Consider the following 19,373-nt stretch of genomic DNA (forward strand, 5'->3'; position numbering starts at 1 on the left):
TGCTTTAATCATCAGCATCCTACAGGTCTACTGAATAATATATGGCAATGATTCGCAGGCTGAATCAGCTCAACAGCAAGGCAGATATACACTAGACTAGAGCAAGCAGAACTGCATGGTCTTTCCTCATTTCACACAACAGGAAAAAGCTGAGAATGCCTCCTCGATTCTCTGCTAAGAAAGCTGCCAGACGTTTTCCTTACATTGGCACCACGCTTGCAGGAAATCTGAAGAGAGGAATAAAGCTTAACTCGGCAAACCTGAAGAACAAACAACGACAACAGTTCCAAGTAATGCAAAAGGCATCTAAAGGAAATTTATAGTAACCCAAAGCTTCTGTCAGGGACGCAGGTGGCGCTGTGGGTTAAACCACAGAGCCTAGAAGGTCGGCAGTTCGAATCCTGTGACGGGGTGAGCTCCTGTTGCTCGGTCCCTGCTCCTGCCAACCTAGCAGTTTGAAAGCACGTCAAAGTGCAAGTAGATAAATAGGTACCACTCTGGCAGGAAGGTAAACGGCGTTTCCGTGCGCTGCTCTGGTTCACCAGAAGCGGCTTAGTCATGCTGGCCACATGACCCGGAAGCTGTACGCCGGCTCCCTCGGCCAATAAAGCGAGATGAGTGCTGCAACCCCAGAGTCGGCCACGACTGGACCTAATGGTCAGGGGTCCCTTTACCTTTAAAGCTTCTGTCACCTGTTTGGTAGACACACAACAACGTTACTTGGAAAAATACATGCTTACTTTTCAAGTAATTCTAGAGTGTTCCCCAGCACATAAAAGTATACAAACACAGAAAGCTAACAAAGTTATTGGAAAGGCATTTACTAGTATTGCTACTAAAACAATTACTAGGCATCAATAAAAACAAAAAAGCAGATGTGACAACAACTAAAGCAGTATGGATATGATCTTGCAATTTGATCTCTCCTGCAGGAATAAGATATGAAGAATGAGGGGGAAATGGTTTCCCCCTGTTTTTTCAATGGGGAAAAATAGAAACACTTTTACACAATACTTTATCTCTCTTAAAGAAAATTGGAATATTTGCAAGATCAACTTGTGCAGTGAAGTATAATGCACATATTGTTCATAAACCCTCACGTTAGTTAGGAGTTGTCCCAGGACACAGCAAGACTTGCTTACAGAGAAGATTGCAGGACTCACCTGCAGCCCTGTTATTCTAATTATTTTAAAGCCCTTTCACCACCTCCCTTTACAGCAGCCTGAGAACACAGAACAAAAGCTTTTACAGCTTATGAAAATACTCCAGTAAGATACAATATTGATTGCTGGCACTACTAGCAGCTCTCCTCCCATGCCAAATAGTAGCTGGAAGGCAATTTTCCTCTAGAGCCTGGTTTAAAGCAAAAGGGTAAAACCCCTTCATATTCTCTGCCACCCCAATTCTGAATGCCTCTGCAACTGCAAACAGCAGTTTAAAAGATTCCTGCAACACTTGTTTAACAGCTTCATGCAACATGAAGTTTGTCCCAAACCTACTGAACTTCCAATGCCAATACAGTACAGGCTGTTGTAGAGTACAAAATGCAACAGTCAGAGCACATGTTGTGAAACAGCATGTTGAACATTTAAGTTTGGGTAGAAGATCACATCATCCTTGCAGCCCTGGAAAGGCTGCTTCCCAGAGAAGACGGTGCTCTTCAGCGAGCAATTTAAAGCTACGCATTCTGCAAAAAAATATATATATGTATGAAAAACAACCCTGCTGGATTAGACTTTTAAAGCTTGGGATGGTGTGTTTTTTTTGGGGGGGGGTGTTATTGGGTTATTGTTGTTTTTCTTCTGATTATGCATTTTGTGGTTTTATATTCTGATTTTATTGTGTGAGCCGCCCCAAGACCTCAGAGTATAGGGCGGTATATAAATTCAACAAATGAAAATAAATAAATAAAAATAATAAAGTGTCATCCAGCCTACCTGTCTAAGCTCAGAAGCAAGGCAGAGATAACCACCCCCACCAAGTGCTGGAGCAGGGCTGTTTTGCACCCCTACATTAGCCTTTTTTGCAGCCTTAGACCAGGCTGTTTTGCACCCTTAGACAATGTTATTTTGATTGATTCTACTTCAAGGCCACTTTTTATTCAAATCAACCCCAAAGCGGCTTACAAACAAAAGATAAAAATAAACTAATGGAACTTTACGAATACTGTACAGCATAAATGGTATAGAATACTTAACAAATCATCGGTAAAACAACCCCAAACCCCAAAGAAAACAATTACCATCCATGTTAACAATATTAACAAAACAACTAAAAAAGTAAGCTAGCAGGCTACTTTGCACCCTTAAGCAAGGCTACCTATTTGTACTCCCCCAATAAATAAATTTCTAACTTCATTTTTCAAAATCAGAAATCTTGCAGGAACGACAGCAACCTTCAAAATATAAAATCCTTCGAAACGGGAAAGCCCGCGCCCCGATCGCTAGAACCCGCCACCCCTTTTCTTCGGCTCCCTCTGGAGAAGCAGCAGCTGAGCCTGCGAAGGGTAGACTGCTCCCGGCTGTGGAAGCTCCCTTCGGCTCCACACAGCAGCCGTGGCTAAAGGCAGAGCGAACGAAACCCGCCTCCGCCGCCTCCCCTTCACACACCCCTCAGAAGCCGAAACTCCCCTCGCAAGCGCCTTGGCGCCGGCGAGGCCGAGCCAGCCGGAACCTACCAACTCCCTCCTCGCCGGGCGACGCGGCCCCGCTACGTGTCGGCAGGCAGAGGCCGAGGGCTTCGCTGCTGCTGCTTCTTCTGCCGCCGCCGGTGCGCCTTCGCCATCGCACGGAGGGGTCGCCGCTGGGACTGAGGCGGCTGGGAGGCTGCGGCGGCAGCGACGGCGGAGCAGCTCGACCCTGCCAGGCAACCGGCCCACCCACTCACCAACCGGGCGCGGCCACGTAGCGGAAAAGGCGGGGCCAGGCACTGACGCAGCTTCCGCAAGAAAAAAACAAACAAACAAGGGGACGAGACGGCAAGGGGGAGTGGGCGGGGCCGGCGGGAGCCACGCCCACGTCACCAACCCGCGGAGGATTCGCGTGCAGCCTGTAATTATACAGTATTAAATATGCTTGGCTTAAAGCAAATAAACAGCAGTCTGGTGCAATACATCTATTTTGGTATTTGTTTTCCTTATTGACAAAGTAATAATTATAAATACATAAGAATAAAAATGTGACCATTCCATTGTAACTATCCAACCTCCCAAAATTTCAACACCTCGCGATGGTTTTACCTGCTTTCCGTTTTAACAGTACAAATTCGACAAACACCCTCCATATCTCCTCCATATCATTTCTCCTGCATATTCCCCGTCTTACCTTAAGGGCACATGTATTATTATTATTTTTAATTCCTTTTCCCAGCACCATCTACCACCCCTCGCCCCACCTTTGTGTTAGACTTCCAATCTACTCAATTGCAATTTCTTTCCACTTCTATTACTTTCTCTCACACACCTTTAACCTAATTTCATGCTTCTTTTTCTATTACACATTGTTATCCATCTTATTTAGTATTTCAGTATTTAAAACGGAACTTGTTTATTCTAATAGAAGTTCTGATTTTTCAATATGGTTTTGCAAGTATCCTTTAAACACCTTCCAGTCCCTGTCTATCTTTTCTTTCAAGATCCTTCCAGTTTATCCCATTATTTTGGATATATTGTGGTACTCCAATAATTTGGCAAGCCACTCTATTTTTGTCAGTATACTACCACTTTTCCAATTTTTCGCAATCAATAGCCTTGAGGCTACTGTTGCATACAAATATAATGTCTTGTCTTCTTCCTTCAGACTTTCTGGTATTATTCCCAATAGAAAACCTTCTGGTGTTTTCCTAAAATAATATCTAAACATTTTTTTCATTTCGTTATATATTGTTTCCCAAAATTGCTGGATGTTTAAACAATTCCACCATATATATATATCATAGTACCTTTTCCAGTGCTGCATGTCAATTTATCATTAATAGCTGTATCCCACACCTCTTTATAGAATTTTTCCATTTTATATTCTGCTTGCCCCTTTTTTATTTGTTTTCTTTTTATTATTATTTTATTTTGACAAAGTAATAATCATAAAAAATTGAGAATAAAAATGTGCCCCCCGCCCCCGAGACCATTCTGTTGTAACCATCCAGCCTCCCAAAATTTCAACACCTCTTGTGGTGGTTTTACCCCCTTTCCGTTTTAACAGTACAAATTCTACAAACACCTTCCAGATCTCCTCAAAATCATTTCTCCTGCATATTCCCCAGCTTACCTTAATGACACGTGTTAATTTATCATTAATAGCTACTGTATGTCCTGCACCTCTTTATCCCATTCTTCCATTTTATATTCTGCTTGCTCCTTCCACTCCCCAGCTGTCATAATTCGTGTGATGCAATGCATATTTTTGAAGATCTTAGCATTAAATCTCAGCAAGGGATACCCAAGGCATGATGGAGAACAGCAACGACCAGGAAAAGGTAGAGATGACATTTTACAAGGACAGGAAGAAACACCTGGGACACAATTAATTGCCCCACACAGGAAGAACGAGGATATAGTTTGAATGCCTCGCTTGTAGTTCTATAAATCATTTAATGTGTCAAGACAAACGGAAGTTATTACTATTGCAGTTTAAGGGTATTATGATGATGACCAGAATGTAATGGAAATTAGTAAGATTTTGGAATGCAGAAAATAAAATCAACCATCAATTCTCGCATGTGGGTGGCCACCTAAGTGATATAATTTAGTATTTGAATGATTGGTTTTATTATAAGTTGGTATTGTTATAATGAGGCTATTAGTGGAATATAATTGAAAACTAATAAAAATTATTATCAAAAAAATAATCTCAGGACAGGGTGTTGGATTAGATGGGCCCCTGGCTTATTCCAGCAAGCTCTTCTTAGGTTCTGAATATTCCTTCCTTCTCCTCCTCCTCCTCTTCTTCTGGATATCGCCCTTTGCAAAAAAAAAAAAAGCTCCATCTTATCCTAAGCCCACCTAAGACTTGCAACATCTTTTCTCACGCTGCTGCTCAACTTGGCAGCCAGGGGTCCAGAGAAAAAACCCTAAAAATAAAAATGCCTGTCCAGTATATGGCAATAATGTCTGAATGAAGAGTGCTTGCTTGAGAGGGAATTAGTAGCTCCTGTGCAAGAGAACGCATGAGACTGGAGAGATCATCTCTGGCAGAAATCATGCTCCTGTGTATTTCCTCTTCTGTTCAGCAAACTTTGCCTTTCAGTTACAATGACCATTGCTGAATGCCTGTTTCCCTTCAGGGTGTGCAAAAATGGCACCTCCTATCCAAGCTTTGATTTAACATGTTGCATGCTTTGCTACTGCCCAGCACCTGTCCAATAAATTTAAAATGACAAGCAAGCAGCCTGAGAGAGCGCATTAAACAAGCAAGCCTGGACCACTTTCTCAGGTTTCAGAGGGAACAGTTGCTACTTTAATAAGGATGGCTGAAGAGTGTGTCTCACTGCCCAAAGACCCTGAGTGTTCTGGAACATCCACAGCTGAGACCCCCACTCTTAAAGATCTAGAACAGCTCCTGAATACTGGGAGGTCTTCCTGCAACCATGTTGATGAAGTATGGCCTAACCTTTTCTTAGGAGACCAGTAAGTATATCTCTGTGGAACAGCTCAGCATTTTTTTGGCAGTGCTTAAGAGCTCCTCCAATGCAACTACTGCAGCCAAGTCAATGCTCCTTCCAAGGAATGCATCGTTCTGTGATCTGGTTGGGTCCGGAACCTTGTTATGCATGACTGTACCTCATTTAAACCAATGGGGCATTCTGACACATAACCGGTGGTAGGATTGCACATAATCGTGGCTTCTTTGAGAAGATAGTCTTGCAATTAATTGTTACGTAGCCGTAAGCAATTTATGTATTTTATTTCATGTGCATTCAGAATGCCACACAGAATCTGGAACAAAATGTTGGATTCTTCAGTGCATCACCTTTCTTCCCACCACCTATTCCTTTTTTTTTTTTAAAGAAATTTCTAGCCCTCACAGTTGCGGTGACACATGGCTGAAGGCCATGCAGTTGGTATATGAAAAAGGCGAAAGAGTTCAGCCAGTGTGGCTTCCATCCCCTTCAGAGTGACCTAGTCGTCCCTCGTGACTTCTCATTACCTTTGCCTGACTGTTTCGGTTGCTTTAATTGTCTAGCTCTGATTCCAGTGTAAACACACATCTAGACTTGTTTATTCATTCCCAGTAACCAATTATCGGTCTCATTTCCAGTGAGGCTGAGCCCAAGATCACCCATTGGGTTTAATGCTGAGTGGAGATTTGAACCATGGTCTCCCAGGTCTTAGCCGGGAACCATAACCATGACACCACAGTTGCTCCGAATCCATGGATGTGCTGAACTGATTCAGTGCCTAACGTAGGATTGGAATATCACTTGTAGTTTAATGGTGAATTTTGGACACAATGGAGAGGTAAACAAACTTGGACTATCATAAAAGATGCAGGAGGAATGATTAATAACAGGATCCACAAAGCAGAGGACAGAGGTCCAAGAGATTCCTTGGAATCTTGTTTTTATGTTGTATGTGGGACTGTACAATTTTAATCTGGAAAAAAAAAGATGCAGTTCCTAACACCACAACATGGGGGTTTCCAACAAAGCTAAATGTTCAAATATCGAGGACAGGCAAAATAAAGCCCTTCGCCACACAGTACAAAGTTAAATTTTGGAATCTGCGCTAATAGAGGCAATGACGGCATCCAACTCGAATGGCTTAAGAAGATGATCAGACAAATTCATGGAGGAGAAGGCTATCAATGGCTACTGTGTTGTGCCATCAGTCTGAGAAAGCATGATTCTGAACACCAATTGCTGGAAACCACAGGAGGGGAGAATGAAGTTGAGCTCAGATCCTGCTTCATGCTTCCCATAGACATCTAAGAGGCCATTGTGAGAACAGCATGTTGGACTAGATGGGCCAAAGGCTTATTCCAGCAGGCTCTTCTTATGTTCTGAATATTCATTCATTAAATCTTACTGAAATCTTTGTTCCTCAACGTGGGCTATTTTCTTCATAGAATGTGAGAGGACCCAGACCACAAGTTAGAGGGGAAAGGAGGAGGAGTTTGGATTTGATATCCCGCTTTATCACTACCCGAAGGAGTCTCAAAGCGGCTATCATTCTCCTTTCCCTTCCTCCCCCATAACAAACACTCTGTGAGGTGAGTGGGGCTGAGAGACTTCAGAGAAGTGTGACTAGCCCAAGGTCACCCAGCAGCTGCATGTGGAGGAGTGGGGAATCAAACCCGGTTCACCAGATTACGAGTCTACCACTCTTAACCACTACACCACACTGGCTCTCTGAAAGGAAAACAGGACTCTTCTTGTATCTGTCTGCCTCTCACTTTCTGTTTTGTCTTTTCTTCAGTGTTACAGCGCACAGCAGATTTGGTTTATGGAAAATGGGCATTAGCCATGTTTTAAATGCTGCACATGGCAAAATATTTTGCCACGAACCCCATGATTTTTACGGCACAACGATTGAATACTATGGTGTACCGGCCGATGACCTTCCTGATTTTGATATGACTCCATATTTTTATCCCGCGGCAGAATTTATACACAAAGCCTTGACCACACCAGGAGGTAGGGAAGCAACATTCATCACAAATGTTAATATTATGTTGTGTTATGTTGGCAATTTGGTACTTCTCTGATATTTCTTTCTGGAGAGCTGGAAGTTAGGGGAGGATTGGCAGCTCTGGTGTTGCTGTTGGGTTTGTACTTTATAGTCTCATGGACTTAAATAGCAGATATATAAGGTCATATTTAACTCTCCCAGAGCAATAAATAGAATACAATAATAATAATAACAATAATAATATTTATATCCTGCCCATCTGGTTGGGTTTCCCCAGCCACTCTGGGTGGCTTCCAACAAAATATTAAAAATACTGTACAATAAAACATCAGACATTAAAAACATCCCTAAAGAGGGCTGCCTTCAGATGTCTTCCAATAGTCAGATAGTTGTTTATTTCCTTGACATCTGATGGGAGGGCATTCCACAGGGCAGTCACCACTACTGAGAAGGCCCTCTGCCTGGTTCCCCATAACTTCGCTTCTCGCAGTGAGGGAACTGCCAGAAGGCCCTCGGAGCTGGACCTCATTGTCTGGGCTGAACAATGGGGGTGGAGATACTCCTTCAGGTAAACTGGACCAAGGCCATTTAGGGCTTTAAAGGTCAGCAGCAACACTTTGAATTGTGCTCGGAAACATACTGGGAGCCAATGTAGGTCTTTCAGGACCAGTGTTATGTGGTCTCAACGGCCACTCCCAGTCACCAGTCTAGCTGCCACATTCTGGATTAGTTGTAGTTTCTGAGTCACCTTCAAAGGTAGTCCCACATAGAGCACATTGCAGTAGTCCAAGCGGGAGATAACCAGAGCATGCACCACTCTGGCGAGACAGTCCACAGGCAGGCAGGGTCTCAGTTTGCATACCAGATGGAGCTGGTAGACAGCTGCCCTGGTCACAGAATTGACCTGCACCTCCATGGACAGCTGTAAGTCCAAAATGACTCCCAAGCTGTGCACCTGGTCCTTCAGGGGCACAGTTACCCCATTCAAGACCAAGGAGTCCCCCATACCCACCCGTCTCCCCAAAACAGTACTTCTGTCTTGACAGGATTCAAACTCAATGTATTTGTGCCTGACTTTGGCAGTTCTTACTAAGCTGCAACAGATAGCATCCCTCTCCTGTTTCTTCATTTCATCAATTGCAATATCCAACTAGGACTCCCAAATGAGATTATGGCTACAGTGCTGGGAGGAGGCAGCCTGGGCTCCAATCCTAACCAATTTTACCCAGTAGTAACTAAGTGAATTCAATTCTGGTTATGCCCAGGAAAGTGGGGTAATGATTGGAACCTTTACCCCATGCCAGTTTTGGGGTTTTTTAATAAAAAAATATTGAACAAGAAAAACAAACAATACACACAGAGAAAACAAACAAACAGTAACAGGCTAATAAAAGTTTGACACAAGGAGCTTTTGATAATAAAGTCAAAAGAAACATAACAAATCAGGGAGCGAATGAAATGGGTACAATGATAAAATTATAAATGGGGTATAAAACACAGTTTGCATTGTGCAATAAAAGAGAGAAAAAAGAAGGAGGTTTTGCCTATTTATAGACACCACCAAACAAAACCATATTTTGAAGGAATTCACCCGTGTTTTACCTTGTGTGTTTGTTTTGCGAGTGTAGATTAAGCCCAAGCAGATCTCAATTAACCAAAACTTCACACAAGCTGTGTAGAGTAGAGCCCCACAATTTAGGTATAAATGAGAATAAGCTCCCCATTTGGAGACTAAACTTATTCAGTATTACCATAGCTGTTGGGATTAGAGGCAACAATTGTTAAAAGTACTTACAGTGGTACCTCAGGTTACATACACTTCAGGTTACATATGCTTCAGGTTACAGACTCTGCTAACCAGAAATAGTGCTTCAGGTTAAGAACTTTGCTTCAGGATGAGAACAGAAATCGTGCTCCAGCGGCGTGGTGGCAGCGGGAGGCCTCATTAGCTAAAGTGGTGCTTCAGGTTAAGAACAGTTTCAGGTTAAGAACGGACCTCCAGAACGAATTATGTACTTAACCTGAGGTACCACTGTATTTAGGAAACATTTGAATTCTCTTCCTTTGGTAGTTTAAAATGCCACCTTTAAAGATGCTTTAAAAAACAACAACACGCTTTCTTCATTTGCAGCTAAAATCTTCGTGCACTGCGCAGTGGGGATAAGCAGGTCGTCTTCGTTGGTGCTGGCATACCTCATGATTTACCATCGCTTCTCTTTGGTTAAAGCCATTCAGGCAGTGAAAGAACATCGGTGGATTTTCCCCAATCAAGGGTTTCTGAAGCAACTGAGAAATTTGGACCTTCAGCTAAACAAAAAAAGCACTAAGCAAGAAAGCAAGGAAACAAATGCCTGATGATCAGGAAAGCAGGTTATTTTTAAGCCTCAGTGTCATGGAATGTTTTCATTAAAGTGTGTTCTTCATTGTCTTTTTCTATCATCATCGAAATATCAGTCTGTGCTCTCTCCTTTCGGCTTCGTTCTTAGTTTTTTTAAAAAAATATCAGATTTTCTATGGTATGATGAAATAAAAATATGCGCAGAGAGAGGGAGGGGTAAAGGACCTCTGGACAGTTATGTCCAGTCAAAGGCGACTATGGGGTTGCTGGGAGACAATGTAGGTCTTTCAGGACTGGTATTAAATGGTCTCGGCATCCGCTCCCAGTTACCAGTCTACCTGCCGCATTCTGGATTAATTGTAGTTTCTGGGTCACCTTCAAAGGTAGCCCCATGTAGAGTGCATTGCAGTAGTCCAATCAGCTGACTGGTGCTGGGAGCTTACCTTCAAATGCACCTATCAGTGGTTCTAAGTCAGCATCCTGTTTTGAACAGTGGTCAGCCTAATGCTTCTGGGAAGTACAGAACTGGCCCTGAAGGGAACAGCCTTCTCCCACTTGCGGAATCCAACAACTAGTCTTCAGAAGTAAACTTTACCTGTGGGGATTCCACTAAGCTATCGCGGCTTAGAGGTATTGATAGACCTGTGCGAGCTGTCGCATATTTAGGCAGCATGGGAATGGGTTATTACCCCTTTTATTTCAGAGTATGTGACATTACATCCTTGGTTCTGCAACTTGATCAGCCATCGTGCTGAAGCCACAAGTTCATCAGTTTAAAAATGATGACCGCTCCCCGCATAAAACGGGGGGCGACCTTTGTGTGGATGCGTGCAGCCCCAAGATCTGGAGCGGCTCCATCAGCATAGGCTTGGCTTCACCTTCCCTCAAGTGGGATACCTGGAGGTCTCCGCCTACCCCAGTCAGCTGTCCAATCCCACCTGGGGGAAGCGTTGCCAAGGAGATCAGGCCAGGTAGGGGAGGGATTACCTGCCCACACAATAGAGGGAGGATCTTACCTGGGGAATCCTCACTTGGCTCCAGAGCTTCTCCCACCCTACCCACCCTCAGTTAATGCATTATTTTGCAGGTTAACTTTTCTTCTTAGGTTTTGCAGGTTAACTTTTCTTCACAGGTATGCGGGCGCTGCAACGTTAAGGTCGCTGTCAAAGGGCCGGAAAGGAATTTCCCTGCATTGGCAGGTTTCGCCTTTCCCGTAGCAAAAGTCACAACTTTGGCGGTATCAGGCCTTGGGCAGAATCCTTTTGTCCATCTTCCTCTTCGCAGCGGCGATACCAGGGTTCCCCGTTAAAGGGGTTTCTGAAGGGAGGCTTTGACCATACGCCGAAAGATCGTCATTGCTTTCCCCTGCGGTGGCAGCGTAACGGGGGCAGCTATCTCTGCTTGGACATATGTTCTCCAGAGCCGGCCCATCCCCCACACAAACACTGGATAACCCTGATGCTCCCTAGGTCCCCGGCTGGGGACTGGGGAGGGAGAACGCCCAATGCCTGAGCCAAGGTCTACCCACATTTGAAATTTAATAAAGTTGTGGCCAATTTAATCCCATAGCACGTTGTCTTGAGTCGTTATTCTACATGACGGGGGGACCGCTCGGGATCTGGGGACTCCGCCTGTCCACGCAAAGAAATATACAGTATCTGAGGGAGACATTTGTATTGAAAGTGTTGCTGTACTGAGCTATTTGGTTTTTTAAAAAAAACAACAACAGCAAATGCTCTTAAAACATTTTGCTTTTCTGCAACTTAACCTTGAATGTTTCCAAGTGTCAACCACACATTTGGACCTTGTTGAAATCTTGCTCTCTTTTGAAATCAAATTCCCCCAACCTGCTCTAAAATATGAAATAGTGCATCAGCGTTTTAAATTGTCGGCTCAGGTGGATTCACTGTTGAGCAATATAATATCGGCAAGCACAGCAGGCGTGTAGAACCTTTAATAAATAACAGTTTTGCTGCTTGTGTTGCTCAAAATCCATAAGCCGGCTAGGAGAAGAAGTGATCTTCGGAAGCATCATAATCCACTTACTGTTCTGCCTCGCCATGTCTTTCAGAATCTCCTGGTCCATATGTCAAGACTTAGCTCTCCAATCTGGAATCAGACTTTACTTTTTGGGATTAACAGGTTTGTCTTTGTGCATAAGACATATAAAACTCATTGCACCCTGGGCGTTCTTCCTAATCCACGATCCTTGCGTTGCTCAGCTTGGCAGCCAAGGGGCCAGAGAAAAAACCCCCTCAAAAAAATGCCTGTCCAGTCCATGGCAATAATGTCTGAATGAAGAGTGCTTGATTGAGAGGCAGTTAAGAGTTCCTGTGCAAGAGAATGCATGAGACTGGAGATACCATCTCTCATATATATATATATATATATATATATATATATATATATATATATATATATATATATATTCTGTTTTATAGTTTAAAATACTCATTTTACATCCTTAAGATATCAGTGACTTCCCTTCTTCTCTTTCATTTTACATATCATAAATCCCTGCATACAGTGGTACCTTGGACCACGACAGATTGACTCCACCCACTCGGAGAGGGGTGAGCCCAAAGGGGGTTTATTCACCAGAAGGTGGAGCCTGTTGATGCTAATACAACTATAAGCTCCCCCCCCCCGATATCACCGAGGGTCGTGCCATGCCAGATTCCTTTAACGGAATACCCAAATTTGAAGGGGTAGGCGATGGCCACACCTAGCCCTTCCACACACCATCAACACATTCCAATGCCTAACCACCACCCGAGCCCGATGAGAAGACGGAAAATGAGGCAGAATGGCTGGCACAGCAGTAGGTTAAACTGCAAACCACGCCCCCTCCAAGCCGCCTGGTTGGGCGCTTACCTGTGGACGTGGTGCGCCAGCCAGATGCGTGATGCAGAAATCGCGTCCCGCCCACAACACCTCCCCTCTTGGATGAGGAGAGGCTATATCATCTCTGGCAGAAATCATGCTCCTGTGTGTGCGACAGTGGCCGTTGCTAAATGGCTGTTTGCCTTCAGGGTGTGCAAAAATGGCACCTCCTTTCCAAGCTTTGATTTAACATGTTGCATGCTTTGCTGCGGCCCAGCACCTGTCCAATAAATTCAAAATGACAAGCACACAGCCTGAGAGAGCGCATTAAACAAGCAAGCCTGGACCACTTTCTCAGGTTTCAGAGGAAACAGTTGCTAGTTTAATAAGGATGGCTGAAGAGTGTGTCTCACTGCCCAAAGACCCTGAGTGTTCTGGAACATCCACAGCTGAGACCCCCACTCTTAAAGATCTAGAACAGCTCCTGAATACTGGGAGGCCTTCCTGCAACCATGTTGATGAAGTATGGCCTAACCTTTTCTTAGGAGATCTGTAAGTATACGTCCGTGGAACGGCTCAGCATTTTTTGGGCAGCCCTCAAGAGCTCCCCCAACGTAACTACTGCAGCCAAGTCAATGCTCCTTCCAAGGAATGCGTCATTCTGTGATCTGGTTGGGTCCAGTACCTTGCTATGCATGACTGTACCTCATTTAAAGCAATGGGGCTTTCTGACACATGACTGGAGGAAATTGCACCTTAACACGTTATCTGATTTTTGCAATACTGTCTTGAAATTAATTGTTAAGGAGCCTGAAGCAGTTTTTATTTTTTATTTTGTGCATTCAGAATGCCACACAGAATCTGGAACAAAATGTTGGATTCTTGGATATATCATCTTATTTTTTATCCCAAAAAGCCATTTCTAGCCCCCACAAGTTGTGAAGACACATGGCTGAAGGCTAAAGAGATTAAAGAGTTCCATCAGCGTGGTTACCATACCCTTTAGAGCAGCGCTTTTTTCTGGGGGGATGCAGGGGGACGTAAACCCCTAAACATTTTGTGAATCTAAGTTTGGCCTCTTTGAGGGGCAGTATTTCAATATGAGTAGGAAAATGAGAGTACCCCTAAATATATTTTTTTTAGAAAAAATAAAGCACTGCTTCAGAGAGACCTAGTCCTCCCTTGTAGCTTCTCATTGCCTTTCTCTGGCTCTTTGGGTCATTTCAATTGCCTCGCTCTGGTGGCGCTGTGGGTTAAACCACAGAGCCTAGGACTTGCCGATCAGAAGGTCGGCAGTTCGAATCCCTGCAACGGGGTGAGCTCCCGTTGCTCAGTCCCTGCTCCTGCCAACCTAGCAGTTTGAAAGCACGTCAAGTGCAAGTAGATAAATAGGTACCGCTCTGGCGGGAAGGTAAATGGCGTTTCTGTGCGCTGCTCTGGTTCGCCAGAAGCGGCTTAGTCATGCTGGCCACATGACCCGGAAGCTGTACGCTGGCTCCCTCGGCCAGTAACACGAGATGAGCACCACAACCCCAGAGTCGGTCACAACTGGACCTAATGGTCAGGGGTCCCTTTATCTTTACCTTTAACTCCAGCGTAAAGCCATGTCTTTATAGATCTGTCCAGTTCTGGTGAGGCTGAGCCCACAGATGTTTTGGCCAGTGAGCATTCCCATGCTGATGGTATCCAGGCAGGGATGACAGTGTTTCTGTCAAAGGTCAGGAACCATGAACTGGCAAACAAGGGCAAAAGACATGGAGAGATCACTGGGAGCAAACCAGGTATTCCAATGGATTCCTTGGTCCTTTTTTAATCCATGGACCTGCCTACATCCCCCTGGCTCCACCCGCTTCCCAAGGACCATAGCAGTTTAAAGGGACTGTCCTTCAGCCTGGAATCTAGCATGCCGCCATCTCGCTTCTATTTTCTGGCTCGGTGCATTGTCCGTTGTTGTGATCGGGTATTGGAGAGTAGGAGGCCCTTGGTGGTGGTGGCAGTGGTGCCCTGAGGGTTATTTGGGCTACCATCTCAAGGGAAAGTGGCTCAGGGGATTCTGTACTAGGGTCTTATATAAATATTTCATTTATACCTTTCTTCTCTTCCAAGGGGCTCAAGATGGCCTACACGATTCTTCCCACTCCCCATTTTATCCTCCCAATAACCCAGTGGGGCATGTTAAGGTTGAGAATTGGTGAATGGCCAAAGTCACCCAGTGGGCTACATGGCTAAGTGGGGATTTGAACCCTGGTCTCCCAGGTCCTAGCCTGGCCCCCTAACCACTAGACCACACTGGCTCCCAAGTCCATTGATGTGCTTAACAGATTTAGTGCCTAACCCCAAAATTCAGGGACATTCAAGGATGCCAGATGATGGAAGATTCAGGACAAAGTACTTCTTCACATAATAAGACATTAAATTATGGGATCTGCTCCCACAAATAGCAGTGATAGCCACACCCTTGGATAGCTTTAACAGAGAATTGGGCAAATTCATGGAGGACAAGGCTATCAATGGCTGCTAACCCTAATGGCTATGTTCTGCCATCCCTGTCTGAGGCAGTATAATTCTGAATACCAGTTGCTGGAAACCACAGAGGGGAGAATGAAGTTGAGCTCAGATCCTGCTTCGTGCTTCCCAGAGACATGTAAGTGGCCAATGTGAGAACAGCATGTTGGACCAGATGGACCATTGGCTTATTCCAGAATGTTCATTCATTACATCATAACTGAATTTTCTGTTCCTTAACGTGGGAGATTTTCTCCATACCATAAGTGGATCTGAGCCACAAATGAGAGGGAGAAGCCTGAAAGCAAAACAGGATTCTTCTCCTACCTGTTAAGTTTGTCTCTCACTTTCTGTTTCATTTTTCTCTCTCCAGTGTTATGGCCCACAACAGATTTGGTTTGTGGAAAATGGGCATCAGCCATGTTTTAAATGCTGCACATGGCAAAATATTTTGCCAAGGATCCCATGAGTTTTATGGCACAACGATTGAATACTATGGTGTACCAGCCTTTGACCTTCCTGATTTTGATATGACTCCATATTTTTACCCCGCGGCAGAATTCATACACAAAGCCTTGAACACACCAGGAGGTAGGGAAGCAACGTGCGTCACAAATGTTCATATTATGTTGTGCTGTGCTGGCAATTTGGCACTTCACTGCCATTTCTTTTGGAGAGCTGCAGATTAGGGGAAGATTTTCAGCTCTCATTGCTTTTGGGTTTACTTGATGGCTGCCCTGTGGGGATTGCTGAGCAGCTTTTGCCCTTTGCCTCTTCCCCGACCTTCTCTTTGTTTCCAGGCAGAGATTCTTGGCTTCTTAAATTCTCTGCCTACCTCCTGCTTCCATTTCTCTACTCATATGTACAGTGGTACCTCGGGTTACATACGCTTCAGGTTACAGACTCCGTTAACCCAGAAATAGTGCTTCAGGTTAAGAACAGAAATTGTGCTCCGGCAGCGCGGCAGCAGCAGGAGGCCCCATTAGCTAAAGTGGTGCTTCAGGTTAAGAACAGTTTCAGGTTAAGTACGGACCTCTGGAATGAATTAAGTAATTAACCCAAGGTACCACAGTATGCTCATCTAGTTCCCATTTCCTTATTATTTGTACATAGCTATAACATATTGAGGTTCCAGGTGTCTCCAATGCCCGTGTCTCATTATCTACCCTCCTCTCACATTATATATCAACACTGGAGTTCCTGATCACCTTGATGTCACTTTGCCATGACACATTGGAAACCATGTTTAAATCTTCTGTCCTTTGTCACATTTCTTTTTCTGGACATGGGTGGCATTGTGGTCTAAACCACAGAGCCTCCTGGACTCACCAATCAGAAGATTGGCAGTTCTAATCTGCGGCGACAGGGTGAGCTCCCATTGCTCTGTCCCAGCTCCTGCCAATCTAGCAGTTCGAAAACACACCAGTGCAAGTAGATAAATAGGTACTGCTGCAGCAGGAAGGTAAATGGTGTTTCTGTATGCTCTGGTTTCCATCATGGTGTCCTGTTGTGCCAGAAGTGGTTTAGCCTTGCTGGCCACACAACCTGGAAATCTGTCTGTGGACAAACGCTAGCTCCCTCGGCCTGAAAGCAAGATGAGTGCCGCAACCCCATAGTTGCCTTTGACTGGACTTAACCATCCAGGGGTCCTTTACCATTTACTGTTCTTTTATGCCCAGGTGGCAAAAGAGCTGCGAGTTTTTATCACTGCTTGAGAAAAAACAATATAAGAATCCCTGTTGCCAAAAACAACTAGATTCACTGTTCTTTCGATCTTGTCCTAAGTACATTTTGAAACTGCAGTTTATCCCAGCACTGAAAATTCATCAGAATCCAACAAAGAAAACTGTTAAATGTGCGCACACACAAATACATACATACATTGCTTTTTTCAGGGGGGGGGAATGCAGGGGTAAACATACCCCTAAATATTTTGTGAATCTAACGGGAGAAGAAACTAAAAATTTAAAAAAATTGGGTTGCTTCTCTAGCATGGTGAATCGTCAGTTCTGTTGCTACCCTTGATGGCGGCTAAATTTGCTTTCCCGGTGTTTCCTGAGTCTCAGATGGAAGCAAGCATTTAATGTGTGGAATGTAGATGTGTGGTGTTTTACTGATGAAAGTTTGGCCTCATTGAGGGGCAGAATTTCAACATGAGCAATGCATGTTCTTTGTACTTTTGTCCATTTACTGTATATTTATTTTTCCCAATTTGAACTATAAAATGGTGATCTTCTTGAGTCAAAAGAAAAAGATCACTACACACACACATATATACTGAAAATCTGAACAATTATTAATTTCTGCCAAACATTGATTTTAGCTAAACTGTGAAGTAAGCCCAAGAAGATTTCCATTAACATTACACAAACGATGTACTGTAGGGCCCCACATTTAGGCATAAATGAAGATAATATCAGAATTGGGGACTAAATTTATCCAGTATTAATGTAACTGCAGAAAGTTAAACGTACCTGTTTCAGAAATGGTTGAATTCTGTCTTCTCTGTAGTTTAAAAATGCCATCTTTTAAGATGATAAAAAAAATGTGGTTTACTTCATTTTCAGGCAAAATCTTAGTGCACTGCGCAGTGGGGATAAGCCGGTCGTCTTCGTTGGTGCTGGCATATCTCATGATCTACCATCGCTTCTCTTTGGTTAAAGCCATTCAGGCAGTGAAAGAACGTCGGTGGATTTTCCCCAACCGAGGGTTTCTGAAGCAACTGAGAAATTTGGACCTTCAGCTCAGCAAATAAAGCACTAAGCAAGCACCCCGGAACGCAAGTTATTTTCAAGCCTCCCCGCCCTGGAATGTTTTCATTAAAATGTGTTCATGGTAGTATTTTTCTAATAGTAGCCATGCTCTCAGAAACAATGGGTATTTTGAGGGGTGTTAGCAGGGTCCACCCATGAGGTAAGCTGAGCCCCCAACACCCACCAAAAGCAACTTCTACAGCGACCTCTCGGCAAACCAATGAACCCCTCTCCTCCATTAGGAAGGACTTTCTTACAAATAAGCAGTTCAATAGTGGGGAAGCTTGTCTTGGAAAGAAATGGACTCCCCTTCTTTAGAGGTTTTTAAACAGAGTCTGGATTGCCACTTATCAGGAATGCTGCAGCAATGGGTTTCCTACATTAGCATGGGATTGAACTACAGTGGTACCTTGGTTCTCAAACGCCTTCGTACTCAAACGCCTTGGTTCTCAAATGCTGGAAATCTGGAAGCAAGAGTTCCAGTTTTTGAACGTTTTTCGGAAGCCAAACGTCCGATGCGGCTGTCATCTATTGTTTCCAGGGCACCTGCACCAATCAGAAGCTACGCCATGGTTTTCAAACACTTTGGAAGTCAAACGGACTTCCGGAATGGATTAAGTTTGGGCTTTTGTTTTTGCTATTTATTTTGCGTTTTTGTGGCTTTTTTTGGTTGATTTGTTTTTGTGACTATGTGGAACCCAGTTCAGCTACTGACTGATTGTGTGACTGCAGAAATGAATAATAACCTCCCATCCAAACAATGACTATCATCAGTGCAGATAAGGGAAAAAATGTAATTTTAATTTTTATCATCTACAATACTGTCTTATTTATTTTATAGTACAGTACATTGAGTATTGCTTTCATTTTATGTATGGATCAATGGTCTCGCTAGGTAGTGAAATCCATGTTAAATTGCTGTTTTAGGAGTTTTTAAAAGTCTGGAACGGATTAATTCGTTTTGCATGACTTTCTATGGAAAAGCACGCCTTGGTTTTGGAACGCTTTGGTTTTGGAACGGACTTCTGTAACTGAGTAAGTTTGAGAACCAAGGTACCACTTTTGATCACTTTCCAGCACCCTTCAAACTTCTACGATCTTCCATAACGATCTTCAGAGGAGTACATAATAATATAATTCAACTCAAAACAACTATTTTTTCCCTTTTAGAGGAAAAATAGGATGTTGATCTCCACTCATGCTTATTGCATTTTGGGCTGCCGTGTCAGCAAAGGCTGTTCCCACATTAGGCATGGGGGTGGGCAGGGGACGAAAAGGGGACATCTCTCAAGAGGCGCACCTGCTTCTCCCTGTCAAACGTCGAGAGGTA

At 43.9% G+C, this 19,373-nt stretch overlaps 3 protein-coding genes across 6 annotated transcripts in view; 2 read left to right on the forward strand and 1 right to left on the reverse strand.

The window, feature by feature from the left end:
• Window positions 1-19,373, reverse strand: part of SAMD8 (sterile alpha motif domain containing 8) — a 46,229-nt gene that overhangs the window by 19,031 nt on the left and 7,825 nt on the right. Inside the window, exons 1-2 of one of the 3 annotated variants that reach the window (XM_081913750.1) lie at window positions 17,765-17,907; window positions 14,369-14,517 (exon numbers count right to left, since the gene is read on the reverse strand). The gene's annotated coding sequence lies outside the window, so the exon portion shown is untranslated. Of the gene's footprint in view, window positions 1-2,673; window positions 2,804-14,368; window positions 14,518-17,764; window positions 17,908-19,373 lie in introns of those variants that run through there. The other 2 variants (XM_081913751.1, XM_081913749.1) reach the window with 2 other exon arrangements.
• LOC309371163 (dual specificity protein phosphatase 13A-like) lies at window positions 5,039-10,742 on the forward strand. The gene is made up of 3 exons (XM_081913840.1): window positions 5,039-5,623; window positions 7,412-7,629; window positions 9,756-10,742. The coding sequence occupies exons 1-3, from the start codon at window positions 5,463-5,465 to the stop codon at window positions 9,977-9,979; spliced, it is 603 nt and encodes a 200-aa protein (XP_081769966.1). The 5' UTR covers window positions 5,039-5,462; the 3' UTR covers window positions 9,980-10,742.
• On the forward strand, window positions 12,928-18,084 carry LOC309371166 (dual specificity protein phosphatase 13A-like). Of its 2 annotated transcripts, XM_081913846.1 has the most exons (4): window positions 13,202-13,337; window positions 15,345-15,442; window positions 15,664-15,881; window positions 17,858-18,084. In XM_081913846.1, the coding sequence occupies exons 2-4, from the start codon at window positions 15,387-15,389 to the stop codon at window positions 18,043-18,045; spliced, it is 462 nt and encodes a 153-aa protein (XP_081769972.1). In that variant the 5' UTR covers window positions 13,202-13,337; window positions 15,345-15,386; the 3' UTR covers window positions 18,046-18,084. The 2 variants fall into 2 exon arrangements, with proteins under 2 accessions (XP_081769971.1, XP_081769972.1); XM_081913845.1 differs by lacking the exon at window positions 15,345-15,442 and having other exon boundaries at window positions 12,928-13,337.

This window comes from Podarcis melisellensis, assembly GCF_964234715.1.
Source record: "Podarcis melisellensis genome assembly, chromosome: 5".
NCBI classification, from domain to species: domain Eukaryota; kingdom Metazoa; phylum Chordata; class Lepidosauria; order Squamata; family Lacertidae; genus Podarcis; species Podarcis melisellensis.

Excerpts from the sequence above, each read along its gene's own strand:
- LOC309371166 (XM_081913845.1), top strand. The coding sequence starts at position 13,177 with ATGGCTGAAGAGTGTGTCTCACTGCCCAAAGACCCTGAGTGTTCTGGA. Across the intron at positions 13,338-15,663 it reads AACCTTTTCTTAGGAGATCT|TGTTATGGCCCACAACAGAT; the intron begins GTAAGTATACGT and ends TTCTCTCTCCAG. Across the intron at positions 15,882-17,857 it reads AGCCTTGAACACACCAGGAG|GCAAAATCTTAGTGCACTGC; the intron begins GTAGGGAAGCAA and ends CTTCATTTTCAG.
- LOC309371163 (XM_081913840.1), top strand. The coding sequence starts at position 5,463 with ATGGCTGAAGAGTGTGTCTCACTGCCCAAAGACCCTGAGTGTTCTGGA. Across the intron at positions 5,624-7,411 it reads AACCTTTTCTTAGGAGACCA|TGTTACAGCGCACAGCAGAT; the intron begins GTAAGTATATCT and ends TCTTTTCTTCAG. Across the intron at positions 7,630-9,755 it reads AGCCTTGACCACACCAGGAG|CTAAAATCTTCGTGCACTGC; the intron begins GTAGGGAAGCAA and ends CTTCATTTGCAG.